Genomic DNA, 17,988 nt, shown 5'->3' on the forward strand with positions numbered 1-17,988 from the left:
ATCGCATTTAACAATAAACAAGACACCAGTGCTTGCTTGTCAGTCCAATGATATTCATTATTTTCTCTTGTGTTACTAATTTATACGTAAGGGTTATAAGTAAAATAAAAAGACCCACTAGCAAATTAAATTCATAATTTTATTTTTATAATAAATAAAAATGAAGAAAACACTCTTTTTGAGGATTTTCCATATATTAAATACATCATACAAAAGATGTCAATACAAACTAAATCACTTGGTGCAAAGGCAAGCCTGCCGGTTTGGGGTTCACTCGACTACCGAGTAAGAGTCGCAGCGCAGACTTCCGGTTTGAGCTATATATGCAACAGGCGAGTGGAAACCGAGGATAGCCTCATATTTACCTACATTTTAACAAAACAACATAAAGATACACAAAGACACACTTTTATTTCCTTGTGGAATGCATCTTTGTAAACATCTCTAATTCTGAGTGAAAAAATATATTCATTTGATCATGATTAAAAATAATGTAAATAGAGGTATGTAAAAAAAAAGCGCATTACACTTCTTAAGTGAAAAATGAGATAATTTAGTTATGATATACAATAAATAAAATATAATAAAATCAAGTATCTAACTTAAATGTGAAATAATTTACTACAACTTTACACCTAAACGATATAATAAATGTATTGCAACACACAAAGGAGTTTTGGAACCGTTGAATGATTCGGGAATTATTTCTTTTTGTTGATAAATATTTTAATCTCGAATAATAAATCTAACAATTGTGATTTATCTTTGGTTTTCTAAATATTTATTCAGCCATAGTTCCATAACTCCTAGTTGGAAACGGTGTATGAACATACTTTTCAGTACTTCAATTAATTGCAACAAGCCCATTCTGGACTATATCCCATAGTGATTAATTCATAAGTACTTACATAAGTTACAGATCTACTACGAAGCTGATGTATTTTGAAAGCAAATAGATAATTTATAATAAATTCAAAACTGAATATTTTCAATGGGTCATTTGTTGTGTTAATATTCTTCGAAACGACTACAGTGTCGATGTATTACACGTGCGAATACATTTCAAAAGCTTTATGTATGTACCAAGTGTTACTAAAGTTACCACCGAGACAGCAATACAAATATGACAATACATTTGCTAGAAAACAAAAATCATCACAGCTCGCAAGCAAATGTGACGGTGACGATAGAATGGGAGCCAAGCGGAAGGTGATATGAATGATAACCTATTCTAATATGAACTCTATTTGCAATTAGTTTTAATAACGTGTATCTGTAATTTTGTATTTTTTTTTTTAGTTACCAGAGCAAAAAATGTATTTAGTTGAAAGAGATTTTCATATTCCTAAATAAGAATACAAAAATCGCCCACTAATTTGTATTGCGAATCCATCTGGCGCAGACTGTGCCTAGTGGCAGTGAACTTGCTAGTTGCAGCAAGTCGCCCAGGCACACACGCTCATACCAACCAAACTGACCGTGTTAGACTAAACCTGAAGCTTTACGTGTATCACCGTTGAGTCCCCTCGTTATCACCCATGACACCTTGTGAACATATACCGAAAAGTCGTTCGTTAACATAAATAAATGCTCACATATCGGCATAACAACGCTTATCACAATATATAAAAATATATATTAAAGAAGCTTAAACTACAACTACACACTGAAGATGCACACTGGTATGCATTTGCCACCACACGCGGAATAGGACAATACGGCCTTGGTATTTTTTTTTTATTTTTTATTTATTTGTGCGGCAGCATATGCTAGTCTGCAAATAACTCACAGCATATTCTTATAGATAATGAAATATTGCATCTTTGAAGTTATTATCATTCTATACCAAACAAGAAAGAAATGTGACCGCCTACATTTCCATGTTTCCAGACAACATATTGGTAACTGGCTCGGTATATTTTGTACTTAACGACTTCTACATACCGTTTCGTCGCATTTCCTCCCGTGGTATAGTGATCACAAATTAGCCACTTACGACGTGAAATTAAACGTAATACTTTTGTCATATAATAAAAATATTTTTTTATTTCATTTAATAATAAAAATAGCAACATCAAAGACCATCGAAGCTTCGGGTCTGCTCATATCGTAATACTTTTTGCACCGGTACCTAATGATAACCGATATCGAATTTATATGAAACCTGACCTATTTATAATTTGCAAAAAGCTATTATAATTCTAAATCCATGTGCACTTATTGACATTAAGATTAGATAGCTCGAAAGATTAAGCCTAGAGAATTCTACGATATTTTTCTTTTTTTTTTTGATGCAGTTTATTATTAGGCTTTTCATAAACACGTAGTATAATGGGTATATTTTCAAGAATTTCCGCCGCCCATATTAGGTACATCTATGAAGTTTCATTTAAATTCTCTACGACGTAACGGCTAACAGTTCAACTCTCATCTGAAACAATAGAAAGGAAACTGAGTATATGCAGTAATGAAGACAAAACTAAATAATTTTTTTATGTAACTAGTATACTGTTTCGCCCATGACCCCCCCCCCCCCCCCCCCCCCCCCCCCCCCCCCCCCCCCCCCCCCCCCCCCCCCCCCCCCCCCCCCCCCCGGCATGCGTTGCCATTACTGAGGACTCAGGTGTTATTTCTCTGTACCCTGTAAATTAACTGCCATATTCCACCCTTCAAATCGAAACAGTCATGCAAACATAACACGAAAAGGATAAAGGATAGAGGTGCCCAAGCAAATGACTTTTGTACAAAGTCTCCTTCTGGTAAGGATTCATATTTTCCAAGTGACAAAGTAATAGATAGAGTCACTGAAAACCCTATCCTTATTTTATTAGTTATTTTATATAAATACTTCAAATCCATTGGACGTACCTCGCGCGCCGACTATGATCGACTTCCGCTTGATATCCTGCGCAGGCGCCGGTCGCACAACGCCTCCCGCGCCACCGCCCACCATGTGTCCACCGCCCGCACGGATCGGTTTCGCTGCGAAAATAATTTTAATATTATTATTACTTTACTCAGTTTACTACTCTTGCTCAGCCTATGAAATCTACACCATGATAGCCTTATTTAAAATTTTATTATTGATGACATGGCTTTAGTGGTATGTAATAATGAGAAAATTATTGTATTATATAATTGTGTCTACATTCATTTTATCATTACATCATGATGTGCAAATAACTCTACAATTTTTTTCTCACCGATTTGTGCTTGCGGTCCTCTTCGGGCAAGATTCTTGGCACGAACCGCCTCCTTGATCCTGTCAACCTCGAATTGATACCTCTTACGATCGCGCATAGCGCCCTCTTTAGCTTCCTGAAAAAGTAAAAAAAAAAAAGAGTTTAATATTATTTTTTTATAATATAGAAGGATTTTTTTGTAATTTACTTGTATACACTTCTATATTTTAGTGATAAAATTTTTATTAAAAATTGAGGTATTTACTATAATAAATGGTATTTGTTTTACTAAAATAGGTTGAGCGTATCACGAGATACAGAAGATACAGCCTAGTACATTCTCAATATTCTATGCATTTATAATGTTTTTACGAATTACGTTATAACTATCACCATAAATCTAACTGTGGGTTACAGCTAGTATTGAATTAAAATATAACCTTGAGCGCCGTCTCGAGTGCCTTGACACGCTCCATAGTCGCTCGCAGACGCTTTTCAAGCTTGGGCAGTTCGCAGCGCAGATCCGCGTTGTCGCGTACTAGCTGCTTGTGGACCTTTGTCAGCTGTTCCAGATTGTTCTCCAAGAATGAGATTTTCTGTTTCTGCGCGAGCGAGCCGCCCTCCTCTTCGGCACCTTCTTCCGAATTCGTGGACTTCTTTATCCTCGCCTGGATTTTAATGTCAAATCAAATTAAAATCTCTTTATTGACAAAAAGATATTATAAATATCAAAGTTCGATCATATTCTACCTTCTTGAGGCGTACAACATTTATTAATTCATATTACTGAGGCATGTCAATAACAGAAAATACATGCAGTTATATACATATATAAACAAGCATTAAAATAAATAAAAAAGAATCTTAAAACCAGGCTTTAATATAAATTTTCAACTGTTTAGTAGCCCATACTAATACAATTAAATGTAGAGACAGTTCATATTAAAATACCCATCAAGACTACATATTACATAAAATATCCGGAAAAAAAGCGTTAACTATTATTATATATCTGGAAAACATAACGCTCTTTTTCTTCATCAGTTGAGTATAACTGTAATACCATGAGGGTAGTCAGAGTCATTGTTGACTGATACCAAGATGGTGATTATAATAGTTACTATCGACCATACTTAAATCTAACGAGATACGTGATAAGCCTTCTGTCATTAAATTTTATTCATGTTGTTATCATTATCATGTATTTAATCAGTAATTTAAATTGATACATAATCTTCATAGCGGCCAGAGCGTAACACGCGACTTCTTGAATACACATTAAATGTGTTATAACACATACATTATCGAAATTTAAATTTACGATTCATTTTGTACGTTAAGATCCTGACCTGTAAGTCCTGCACGAATAGTTTCCGTAAGTTGTGCAGGGTTTGCAACTCCTTGGCGACGGTGTCCTCCAAACCCTTGAGATCGGCGCGGGCCTGCTCACGCCGCTCCACGCTTTGACTGCGGAAAAATACAATGCACTTTAATAAAACTACTAATGATTGTATACCAATGACAACAACAAATTTAGCTTGTGTATTTTACCTGGCAACGGAGTGTCAGAGCTATCATATCTGTCAGCACGCACCCATCCATATACATCAACGCTCTGTACTCTTAGGCCGATCGTTTAAGAGAATGCCAACCCTCGGCAGAATGAATATGAATGGGATACGTGCGGAATAAAATGATAACTCAAAATTAAAAAGCAGAAGGCGTTACAAGACCTCGCACTACGTCTACTTAATACTTACATCGACTACGTGTTTACAGTTAAATTCATTTTATTGTTCAATATGTAACTTTGTGTCAATAACAATTCTATCTAGAAATAATGTTTTATAGCGTTATGACAAAGAAATAATGTTTCTAGATTTAATTGTAACTAAGACACTGTCACAGTGGTAAACAACAACGTGCAAATAGAGTGCAACAGGCGTAATTGACCATTTGCACGCGTTTCGATTAGATCGAGGCAACAATCACTCTTCGGCATTTCGAGTGCACACAGACTAGAGGAAGTGAAGATGGACACTAGGAAACGATACACATATAAATGCTATAAAATACTGAACATGATATTGTATATATGATGCAGTAGTGATAATTGATAAACATGCGGTGAACGTGTTTTATAAAACGAAATTATAAAATATTTACTTGAATAAATGCAGAAAATGGAATGAAAATAAATATTAATGTTCCCATCATATAAATGCAACATTTTTTTTTTTTTTAATACTAAATTGAGTGCATAATATAGTATAAATTTTCGCTTATCATACGATTCCTAAGTTTTATTTTTCATTTTTATAACGTTGTCCGACTAACCTAGATTGTGGTTGGTGTTTATGACAAGTATTATCTCAATTCGGTTAAAATTTAAGTTCAGCCTAGTAACAGATCTGATAATATCGCCAAGAAGTAAATAACTCATGGTCGTTAAATTGTTTAGAAAAATAGGTAAGTAAAAATATCGACATACTCTCTATACAAACATAGAAGTATATTTACAAGAATATTTACATACCGATGTTCATTTATTTAATTTAAATGTTTTGATCCATTCGGCAAAGTCGTGTACACATTCTCTCATATTAGTTGATTATGATTATAGTGCTTGAACAACATGCGCTTAACATGTCATTGTCATTTGTGATATTTGTAACTAATGCATAACATACTACATTGTAATGTTATATCTAAGGTTTGCATACTAAATTAACAATGAACAAATTACTTTTCCTATTAACCCGCGTAATTTATTCAACATATTATAAAGTAATATGGCAGTGTTATAATATTAAACACAACTTGCAATGCACCATTTTTATAATTTTTTAAATAACTAAAATAAATCCTGTAAAGTACGTCTCTCCCGTTATTTAATTAAACAACAACGCGATAATCTCTTTTCTTTCTTTGGTATTTGTTACTATATTTACAACTATAACTACATGTATACATATTACATATACATTTGGGAGGAACATGCTTATACATAAATGCATACCACAATACTGATACATGCTACGTTCAAACAGATACATAGAAGGTATTTTTTCCTTATAAGCAATAGAAAATTTATATTAAAATAATTGAACTATTCAAAATTTTCACTAGTATAAATGCATTGTGGACTAACGTCAACCAACTGAAGCGTAGTAGCGTTAAAAAGGCATAAAAAATATTAAAGAATTGTTAAACAATTAACAACAACGACTACGTACGCACACAGTCAGTTCATGTTTTTTATCGTTATATTAAGAAGATTTACTGGTTTCAATAAACAACATAAACTCACTGCATCTGACCACGAAAGCGTTAATGGATACAACATTCGTGAGTCATGGATCTCCTTAACACACCTGAACAAATATATTTGGATTCCAAACGACATATGCACTAAAACCATTAAATACAAAAGGCACTGAAACAACTATTGTCCAAAAAAGTGAAGGGAGATCCATATTATATCACAATACTTGTATAGCTCAAACTAAAACCACTATCTGTGGATAGCGATGGGTTAGGAGGATCATAGTGACAGATATAAGTAAATGTAGCTGCAGGGGGTGGATGTTACAGGAGTGACGGGTGGGAGGGGTCTTGGAAATTGCCGAGAGCGACTTTTCCTCTTTGGCCGCAATCTTATCGATTTCCACATTGTATTCGTATTCTAGCTTGGCTTTCTTAGGTGATATTATATAATCTTTGAAATGATCGCCTTCGTCTTTCATTAGCATCTGTTGATTGACGACCTCTTTCTCGGCCTTGTCTAGATTACGGCGGGGCGATCGTGACACTAACATAAGTTCCTTGAGTTTCGCCGACTTGTCGGCCTCCTCTCGCTTCAGTTTCTCGTAGTCATCCTGCAACTGCTGCCGCGCGAGGGTCAGCTCCTGGTACGTACTGTTGACAGAAACAATCATTGTTAGTGTACTTTCTAATTACTTACTTGCAGTAAAAAATAACATTATATATTCTTTGACCTTTTTTTTAATATTTAGGCATGTAAAGTCTAAAATTGTATACAAAATTTTTAATTAAAAATGAGGATCCTTATTTTCGTCTAATAAATCAAATAACTCAGTTCAGACTGTTTTACTTATGCAACGAGTGGTGAAAAAATTTAAATTACTTACAATTTCATGTTTATAGGCGGCGTATAGAAAATCTATTTTTGTTTATTAATATATTATCAACTATTATTTCAAAATGTTTAATGTAACACTCAATATTATTATAACATGTTTAATTTAGTATAAAACTGATATCATATGAAAATTTGTAATGATGTTTTTTAATCAATCATACTTAAACAGCTGAACAGATTTGAATTAAATTGGCATATAGATATTATATCCTAATTTAACATAGGATACCGTATATCCTGATGCACACAGGTGAAGCAGCGAAACCCAGCTTAGTTATTTGATTATTTAGTATTTGTAGTTGCAAATGCGCATGTACTAACTCCTTGAGCTCCTGGTGCTGGCGCTGCAGCGCGGCGAGCTCGTCCCGCAGCGCGGCCAGCTGCGTGGCGTGCGCGGCCCGCAGCTGCTCGAGCTGCGCCTCGAGCGCGCCGCGCACCTGCGAGTCGGCGCGCTGCTCGGCCGCCGCCAGCTGCACGCGCTCCGCCGCCTGCCATGTGCCACGCGTCCACCATCACCACCATGTATCACATACCCTCTCGCGTACGCGGTTCGAAACACCATCCGACACATTTGCGCCGGAGGATACCCTACGGCGACTCGGTAATTTGTCGAAGGTAACACTGATGAAACGAATTACTTTTCCACCATAGACAAGCAGGAGCGACAATTCGTACACCTACACGTGAACCCAGAAGCCTTGAACGATGGGTACGAGATGAAAACGACAGCGGCGATATCATGACAGGGAAAAAATTGAATAGATATGAAAGAATAGTTTTCTCTTTATTTGAAATATGGCCGACAATATGTCGGATCGAAATCCAGAAAACTATGACTGCAGATTGGTATAAATTTAAGAAAAGCGTCCTCCCAGCACAACCATTCCCATCATGCTAATAAAACAGCTAACTTTTGATGATGATCAAACAGTCATAACAATTCAATTTATATATACTAAATAGTACAGGATTCACATGTTCCAAAACAACGGTGGTTGTTTTTAAAAAATTCCAAAAGAACAGATTGCACCAAATGCAATAATTCGGTAATTAATTGTATAGATTACAATTAAAAATTGTAATCTATACAAAAAAAACTGACTTCTATTGTGTCAAAAAACTAGTAATTTGATTTTAAAATTAAACTACTAAACAGATTTTGATAAAGTTTCTATGGGAATAATCTGTAAATATATCCTTTTAGATAAAATAATTTTCTAAATCAGTTTAGAACTGAAGGAATTATGAGGTTACAAACTTAGAAGAAAAACTAAATTGTGAACCTTCTTTTTGAAGGGGGATGAAAAAGCAATAAATGGCCCACAAATATGTTAAAACATAAGCGACCGATTTTTTTTTAAATAATTTATTCATGTTCATTCCCAATATTTCAATGATTCAAATGATATCACAAAATCAGTGTTGAACAGACATAAATTATAACTTCATATAAACAAGTGCATCATATAAACAAATTAAAATAAAATTCAAAATATATCATTTTAGATTTACAAAATCACATCAAATATTTTAATGACAAAGCCTGCTTTTGTAATGAATGAGTAAGCAACAACTGATGACATAATACCGTCTTTTTTTTAATCAATATGCAGGAAAAACAATAATAACCCAATTAGTCAGACGCCCATTTATTTATATATATGATCGGCAATTACCAAATGTTGGCAAAAAAAGTTACTATTCCGAACAGAGTAAACAACTTCACTCACCTGAAGCCGGGCGCATTCCTCGCGCAGCGCATCGGCCGCTTCTTCCAGTTGTCGTTTCTTGTTCTCGGCCTCGCGCATGGACTCCGCGAGCGAGGCACATCGCGCCTCGTGCTGCGAGATCAGCAGGCGGCATTCACCCAGCGACCGCTCGTATTCTTCGATCTACAGTTTATAATTTTATAAATAACGCAATTTTTTTTAATTATAAAGTATTATTTTCTGTTTTATACTACACGAAACGATAATCAAGCTGACGAAATATCTGACGAGAAATGCAAACTTTTGCCTATAGTAATATCAAGGACATGATAGATTATATTGTTCCATCCATGTATTGCAGTACCTGAAGACTAAAGGGTTATACTTCTATGTTTAAGATTGTAGACACGGAAACAACAAGTAATGTTTTAGTACTGCATTCGAGAAATAGGTAAAATGGTGTTAAACTATCTAGGTAATTAAAAATACACTTTTATACATAATTTTTTTTTAAATAGTAGTTCACCTTTTGATTAGCGTCAATGTTAGCCGATTCGAGCGAGTGGCAACGTTGTACGATGTTCTTGACCTCACTCTTCATTTTGCTAATATGTAAACGCGCCACTGTAAACTCTTCCTCGAGCTTGCCAACCGTGTCCACGTTGAGTTTGAAGTCCAGTTCGGAGCCGCCTACTGCAGCACCTATTTCCGCGAGATCTCTCAGTAGATTCGTGAGAAGTTCAGCGATACGTTTCCGTTGGTGAGCCGACAAGTCACGGAGTTGCTGTAGCTCGGCGGTGGCACTTGTCAATGCGCTCTGTTAGACAAAATTCAAAGCAGTCGTAGACATGAAATGTTAACACAAGGAAATTAAACATGTTGGAATTGATTAAGTAAAGATGTTAGTATACCTGTTTCGTCTGTAACTCTTCGGACAGTTGGTCACATTCGCGGCTCTTGCTATCAACCTCTTGTGATTTCTGGTCGTAGTTGACGGCAAGCTCTTCGAGAGCTTGAAGCACCTCCTTGACCTCTTCCTTGGCCGCTTCGTTCTCTTGTTGGATTCGGTTCATGTCACCTTGCAGCGCTTCGTAATCGCGTCTAAATGGAGTACAAAATTATAGCATGAATTATATTCAATAATATAATATTATATTTAATATTAATATTATAATATTAATAATAATAATTTATTATATCTTAAAAACTTAAACATCCTATCAGATAAAGGCAAATCTTGAACTTATAATATTTCTTTTGACAATATTCAAGTATCAAATCATCATGTAAAACAATTACCTGGTGCAAGCAATAAGTTCTTCCTGTTCCATCATTTGCTCCTTAAGTTTTTCAACCAGCTGTGATTGTTGATTGATCTCCTCATCTTTATCATCCAATTGTTGGTATAGGGTTTCCAATTTACCCTGCATGGCTGCATCTTCCACTGCACTTGAAACTGCCACTGGGACAGGCTGCAATAAGATGTAGATGTAAGATTATATATTTAAGATATAATTATATAAATTTATTTAATAATTTTATTACTAACCGGTACTGGTGGTTTTTCTTCAATGAATGATGTAACTGGAGTAACAGCGTCAATTTCTTGTAAGTTAACCTGTTCTTCTGGTCGCACCGTCTCGCCAGACCGCCAACGGCTAAGCTCAGCCTCCAACTTCTCAACCTAATGAAAAACAAACATTTAGTAATTATAAAAATAAATATTGATTTATATAAAAGAAATAAATTTAGACCATACCAATAAAGCTTACTGGCTTTACAATATATAAGATGAAATTGTAGTTCATATGTAAAATTAAGAATATACCCATGTTATAGAATTGTTATTTATTCATTTATATTCCTATGCGAAAAATATTCAGTATCACTATTACAACACTTCTTTAAAATAATTCCGATATATGTATCTGACTTTGTTAATAGGGACACGCAAAGTAATAATTATTTATAATAATAAATATTTACCTTGCCCTTAAGCCTAGCCACCTTCTCCTTTTCTCTCTCGTAGCGTCGTTTCCATTCTTCAGCCGTGAGCTCTTCGTTAACACATACAACATTCTTAACAGTTTTAGCCCTAAAAATGAAGTTTAAATATCAGAATCTCAAAGATATTACTAGTTCAAATTTTCATAATAGACACGGGTATAATATATACCTTTTACCAAAGTCGAGGGTGCTTTTTGTTTCGCTCTCGTTGAAAGATGCTGGCGAACAGCAAGTAACAATTGTCGTTCTAGCGTTACCACCCAATGACTCTTGCAGAATTCGTGTTAATTTTGAATCACTGTAAGGGATGTGCGATTTGTTTCCGTCCGCTAACGCCGAAATTACGTTACCAAGGGCCGACAGTGATTTGTTGATGTTCTTTGCCTCATCTAGTACAGTACCTTCAGCACCAGTTTTGGATACCTGACGAATATTGTGCTCATTGTAATTTTTTTATACAACTTGGAATTATACAATTTTACAAATTTCTTAGTTAATAGAGAAAAATTAAATGATCAAAACACATTATTTAACCTATATTAAGTTGAGTTTATTTTGTTTAAAACTGATGAAAGTAAAATAAGAAACAGTTACCTTTTCGGAACCAGCCAAGTCCACAAGATACAATTTTCCCGAAAGCTTCTTTTGATTTTCCAAGTTTTCTTGCTTTACATTTATGAGGAAGACAGAATGAGATCTAGATGAATGTTCGTTCATGTCTGTGGTTATGAAAAAATGTGTGTTAGATAACAATTTATAAATAACAATGAGTTGAAAGATTGAAATGCATGTTTAATTAAAGAACATTGCGATATTAACATCAGCAGAGTACCTATGTCATTATTTGATATGAAAAATGAATAAGTATGAAAAATTATTACTATCATCATGACTATTCATAAAAAATTAAAAACCTCCGGTAATCTATTATTACAGTTTGTATGCTGTCATTTTTTTCTTTTTAATTAAGCTTAAAAGAAAGAGATGACCTACTTGACAGTTAATTTGTTTTATTAAATGATGATCTTTATAATAAATCAAGTACATACTTGTCACAGCAATGTGTCGATTTGATTTTCCTTCTTCTATAACTTCAAAAACTTCCTCAGGACTTGACACAAATCGTTCAGTAGCACCCTTTACAAATGGAACTCTGTTTTTGTCTTCATGAACACTAAGATTGACTTTTGATACTGAAACCAAAAATTTTAGTATTAATTTCTGAATTTATTGAATTAACTACATATATACATTGAATGATATATTTACCATCTAACAAATCTCTTATTTTGTCCATGTATATTTCAAAATATGACACTTTTATATGAAATTCAAGGTTTTCTTCCATTGCATAGATGTGATTGAATATATCATTTACTATCCTTGGAATAATACCCTGTTTTCCTGGATCTCCTGCATTTATAAAACAAAAAAGTTTTGATTAATTTATAAACAATAAGATCTAAGTACATTATTAGAAGAATAGATTGGTATGTAAAGTAACATTTTCATTCTATGCATTCATATCCATACCAACATGATGAATAGTTAAGGTATATGGAAAAAAGAAGTTCATTAGCCACCAAGGAGAAAACATTACATTGGTAACTGTGTTATTTACATCATAATAAAAAAAAAAAAAAAAATTCTTAGTTACAAAAGTGTATTATAATTTTTTTTTTATATTGGTTTTCTCACAAAATAACAGCAAACTCCTGCTTTAGAGGTTTACAATGATATAAAAAAAAAACCTAAAAAAAAATACAATAATAGTATAATTGAGTATTAATGTTTTTGTATCAAGGTAATTATGAATCCCTTGTTTTAATCCGACAATCATATCAACCATTGGTCAAACTTGACCAGGCAGTTGATGCTATTATATAATGCTTATAATATCTGTACAACTAAATGATAATGTTATCATTTCTTATTGATAAATGCCCTGTTTTTTTCTGAGTATATAGTAATTTCTATTTTATTCTTACTATTATTATATTATGTAACTATATTACAGACCTATGACACCTTCCATGGTATGTGTTTTACCAGAACTGGTCTGACCATATGCAAATATGGTGCCGTTGTAACCAGCCAGTACATCTGATACAATACTTTTTGCAGCTTCATTGTAGACCTTTTCTTGGGTTGCATTTGGTTTGAATACTTTGTCAAACAAGTACACTTTACCCTAAAATAAAACAGTAAATTAATAACGGACTTGATTAAATCAATGTTATTATCTTACATATAGGTATTAATATATATGACGTATGATGAAATTATAGACAGAATTAATTATTCAAATAAGCTTTGATAGCTTGTTTTTTTTTACACACCCAAAATGTCAACAATCTATACCTATAGCCATTATATTTATAAATTTCGTCATTATATACCTCAATTCATAATTATGTTTGTTTTGATCTAGGCAGTATATGCGATGCGTACGTGTGACAAAGCGCATAGATAAAAAAAATTACTATAAGCGAGAGTTTATAAACAAACCTACCTAACATATTGTTCTATAATTTAATGTTTGTATTTGTTCTCTGTAAATTTACCTAAGATAAATAAATAAATCTATACCTTGCTCGCTGCATCTTAATCTTAATATCTAAATATCTTAAGAAATAAGAATCTTAATCTTAATATCTAAATATCTTAAAATCTTAATATCTTAATAAAATTGCCCTGACTATACAAATAAAATTAGCAGAGTAGCCTGAAACTTTGCAAGTAGTTCCTTATGTATCAATTAAGAATCCATTAAAGATTAATGAAAGTCCCCATGGAAACAGGAGATAATAAAATATGTATGATAAATCACAAGGGAGTTGTAATTTACAAATCAATAAAAGTAATATTGTAATAATTGTACTAATATAATTAAATTATAACTAAACAATTTCTGTATATAAAGAAGTAAAATTGATATAAGATAAAATAAAAGGTGCCTTAATATGAAAAATAAAAGCCAAAATAATATTATTTAGAATTTTTATGTCTGTAAGTACACAAAAACTACTGCACTATATTGGATGCTGTTTTTAATCATATTTCTGAAGGGTGTGCTTAAAATTTGATGTACTATATCTTGATACTATCTATAAGTAGTTACTACCTACTTCCAAAATCCATATAGTTGCAGGCAAAATCTATTAATGTATAAAGTATATATGACTATTAATTTAATTTGTTGTGGCAATAAAATTACTGAAATGGTAGCTATAATTAATTTTTCTAAATTCAAAATAATTACAGTAAATAATGTAAAAAACAGGTTGTCTAGATGAAATTTCTTAGCAATAAGACCAGCTCTTGTATCCACCAATTTAAAATCCATCAACAATTCATGTACTTAATACTGCTGCAATTAATAAATAAAACATTAAATGTATTATTTGACATTCAGTCCTTTTAATATTTAGTGCTAAGAAAATAACTCTATCATTTAACATTATATTTTTAGAATATTCAGTCATGCCTGTTACATAGGTTATATTAACAAAATGTGATTCACTTGTAACACTGGTTTTAGATGACTACTACTCTTTGTTTTATCAATCCTTCTAAACTGTTTTAGTTTGTCAAACTTATATTTAAAAGCTATGAACTTTGTGCAGTTTATTACATGAGACCAATAGACCACATTCACCAAATATATGAGCGGAAATTGTCACAAATTTCTTATTCTCAACTTATTTAATAATTTGATGTAATTTACTTATTATAAAAAATAAAATATATAAATATTTTTAGAGTAGTTGTAAAGTAAAAAGATATATGTTTATATGCAGTAGCAGTGAAGTGAAGCATAAATTAGAATCATGTAGAATATTAAATACCTACGTGTCTAAATTGGATATTATAATATTTATAGATAGATAGATACTCTTTATTGTTTACTTCTTTGTTTATTGTTCATTTAAAATTAATTTTATTATATTTATTTTATGATAAATTTAATTAAAAATGTGGCATATAATTTAAATTCAAATTATAAAACCTATATTATTGTTAATACATACTGAAATTCAATGTAATAACACTTGTTATAACAACATAATGAGTTAAAGAATATAAATGTTAATATAATTCTATAAATATAATATACTTTTTGTGTGAAATACTTAAATTTTCTGTTATTAAATACACACAAATACATTTTTGCTACTAACTTAAAAATAAATAATATTTTGTTAATGCAAATATTTTGTTTTTAAATAAATAAATAAAATAAAATTTTAATAAATTTTAGTCTATAAAGACATTTATTTACTGCTTATACTTGAATTTAATCAATCCAAACATGAGGCCCACAATATATAGAGTTCCAAATAGTAAATGTATGTTAAGATTCAAGGCCTAAACACTGTTAATTATTCTAACTGAAGTACTAATTAATTGATACTATAGTGCCTATCCAAAAGTTAGTAATTTATATGTAGATTTACTTTTGGTATGAATTGTAAATTTTTAAACAAATGTGGTCTTAAACATTTTACAGCTCTAATAATAATACTTATAGGTACCTATACAATCTGTTTTTCCATAATTGAAATTTAGACTATCAGTATTATTGGTGTATCTTTTTATTAAAATAACAGTACACAATAAAAAAATGTGTTAATTAATTATATAATTAGTTCATGTTATTATTTGTATGTTTTTGTTTAAATACTGGAATCTAATTAAAATATGCTAAGATGATTTTAGTATTAAAAAATAGATTCTATATGATGTTGAAATTTTATCAAATTTAATAGATTACCTACAGATTTATTATTATTAGTACAGCTGTCACAATAAATTCTGATGTACATATAGCTTATATAAAGTAAGTATTTATGTTTCTTATTATGGATTTTCTCAAGACAGATTATTGGTATACAATATATGTACAAATTTATTGTAAGTTTGTTAAGAGAAGGTTACATGAATTAGAAAGGAATGAATGCCTGAGCATTGTAATTACAATAATTCATAGGTATAATTGAAATAAAAGGTCCAAAATATACATTTGGTAATAAAAATGTTGCAACAGTGTAAGTTGGTCAATATGTCTATGTAACATTACAACTAGTACAGCTTTATTGCAACATTTATTATCTCAGAATAAAATACAATTACTTTTAACATTAAAATAATTTGCAAACTTGATAATTAAGTGTTAATCTAGTGATAAAAATTATCTTTTATTCAGTGAAAAAAAAAATGTGAGTCTTACCTAAAACTACACAATCTTACTAGATAACCATTGAATTGCAAATCATACCAAGGAACAACAGTTAATATTTTGACCTTTTTAATTTTTTATATACTTGATTAAGTAATAATGGTACAGTGAGATTTGTAATAGTTGTACTAATATGATGCTATTATTCAAAACCACAAATTAAATATTGCTGAAAATATTTATTTATGTCATTTTTTAGAGAGAAATAAGATCATGCTGTATGTAAATATGCACCACCAAAATATAAAATATTAATATGAATAAATTTGTCCATAGTTTAAAAACAAATGCAGCCTATAAATATAAAATCAATGTAAAAAATTCATATAATATAAACAAACAAATTAAGGGCATTTTAAAAAAATATTTAGGGATGCTTGGGTCAAGGTCGAGAAGCTATTTGTATTGATTTTTAGCAAAACAAAGAAATAAGTATTAAATTAGTGCAAATACAACATTATTCTTAGATTTACGCTATTGTAATCAAAGTCAACGGAGCGGAATAGAAAAGAAAGGCCATTTCGTAGCAGGTGAACAAGTCGTAATGTATTAGTCATCATGATCTAATTTAGGGCGATGATACAGGAACATAGTATTACGTGTTAACTCTATAAAAACTCACCCCTATAGAAATGCAATTATCATCAGGTCCTGAAGGGAATTTCACAATAAATTTTGAACCAGCTTTTTCTTCAGAGTCATTGAGTGGCCGAAATCGACATACGACTCTAATGCTGTCTTCAGCAGCAATCTCCCGATCAGCTGCCATTGTAACAACAAAACAGGGTTACACTAAACACCGATAAGCGATTAAAAAATAAAATGTTCTGGGAACTTAAAACCGTGCATGAAGAACTACAAAGTTAAAATTTTATGTCACTGAAAAATCTTCATGACAGCAACATCAAAATGTCGGCCATGTTCTTCAGAGAAGAAAGGCCGTAATGCCTTTCTATTGGTTCTTCTATCGTCAAGTCACCAACATGGCAAAGATTATCGATTTGTTGCCAACATCACAAAGTAAATCAATAAAAAAAAAATGTATATATATTTTACAATGGTAACGTATACTGTTAAGGTAACCGTAAATGGGTATGTAAAGTGGTTGAGCTTAGTATAAATTTATATATTTATTTTATTTTAGAGTTCATTTTAGTAAGCACTAAACAATTAAAAGTACCCAAAAAGCATCATCTTCATAAAAACCTTAATATTTTAGAATACTTTAACAAAGTAAATACAGATATTTAGGGATCCAAATGATACAAAACAATATAGACCACAGGGAAATATTGGTTTAATTCAACTAAAAATAACGATTAATTGGTTTTATTATAGATAATAGTAGTTAGAAAGGGAATGTCACAATCTTAAGTAAATAATAGAAAAACAAACCAGTATTTGTAACGAGTTTCGTATACTACATTCACCTATCCTTTTTTTTTAAATCTAAGTTATTGTAATTCATAATCCCCTAAATAAGCTGGTGGTTTTCTTTCACGAATAAGCCACTGAAACGAATTGACCATTATTGAAGGCCCAGAGACATCAGCATTTAAATTATCGGTTTTAGTCGTTGTGTTGTAGCTCTCGGTATCTATATCAGTTCGAGATCGATCGGAGTTCTCAATTTCGTCAGTGTTAGCTATAAGATGTCTATTAGATACAGTATCCTCTCGTTCATCAGCA

The 17,988-nt window shown here is 31.8% G+C and overlaps 1 protein-coding gene across 1 annotated transcript; it reads right to left on the minus strand.

The window, feature by feature from the left end:
- Positions 1-118: 118 nt before the first annotated feature.
- LOC113517607 (kinesin heavy chain) lies at positions 119-17,253 on the minus strand. The gene is made up of 19 exons (XM_026902330.3): positions 16,922-17,253; positions 13,080-13,251; positions 12,330-12,473; positions 12,110-12,253; positions 11,655-11,779; positions 11,230-11,483; positions 11,040-11,148; positions 10,603-10,737; positions 10,353-10,525; positions 9,965-10,154; positions 9,580-9,870; positions 9,075-9,236; positions 7,666-7,832; positions 6,999-7,100; positions 4,532-4,649; positions 3,623-3,850; positions 3,204-3,318; positions 2,869-2,982; positions 119-2,431 (listed from the first exon to the last, which is right to left on the minus strand). The coding sequence occupies exons 1-19, from the start codon at positions 17,066-17,068 to the stop codon at positions 2,421-2,423; spliced, it is 2,901 nt and encodes a 966-aa protein (XP_026758131.2). The 5' UTR covers positions 17,069-17,253; the 3' UTR covers positions 119-2,420.
- Between the last annotated feature and the right edge of the window lie 735 nt (positions 17,254-17,988).

This window comes from Galleria mellonella, unplaced genomic scaffold (assembly GCF_026898425.1).
Source record: "Galleria mellonella isolate WM207_F2 unplaced genomic scaffold, CSIRO_AGI_GalMel_v1 utg223, whole genome shotgun sequence".
NCBI classification, from domain to species: domain Eukaryota; kingdom Metazoa; phylum Arthropoda; class Insecta; order Lepidoptera; family Pyralidae; genus Galleria; species Galleria mellonella.

Coding starts and splice junctions, on each gene's coding strand:
- LOC113517607 (XM_026902330.3), bottom strand. CDS start 17,068: ATGGCAGCTGATCGGGAGATTGCTGCTGAAGACAGCATTAGAGTCGTA. Junction 3,851..4,531: donor TATTCGTGCAGGACTTACAG/GTCAGGATCTTA, acceptor ATTAAAATCCAG/GCGAGGATAAAGAAGTCCAC. Junction 2,983..3,203: donor AGGACCGCAAGCACAAATCG/GTGAGAAAAAAA, acceptor TTATTTTCGCAG/CGAAACCGATCCGTGCGGGC.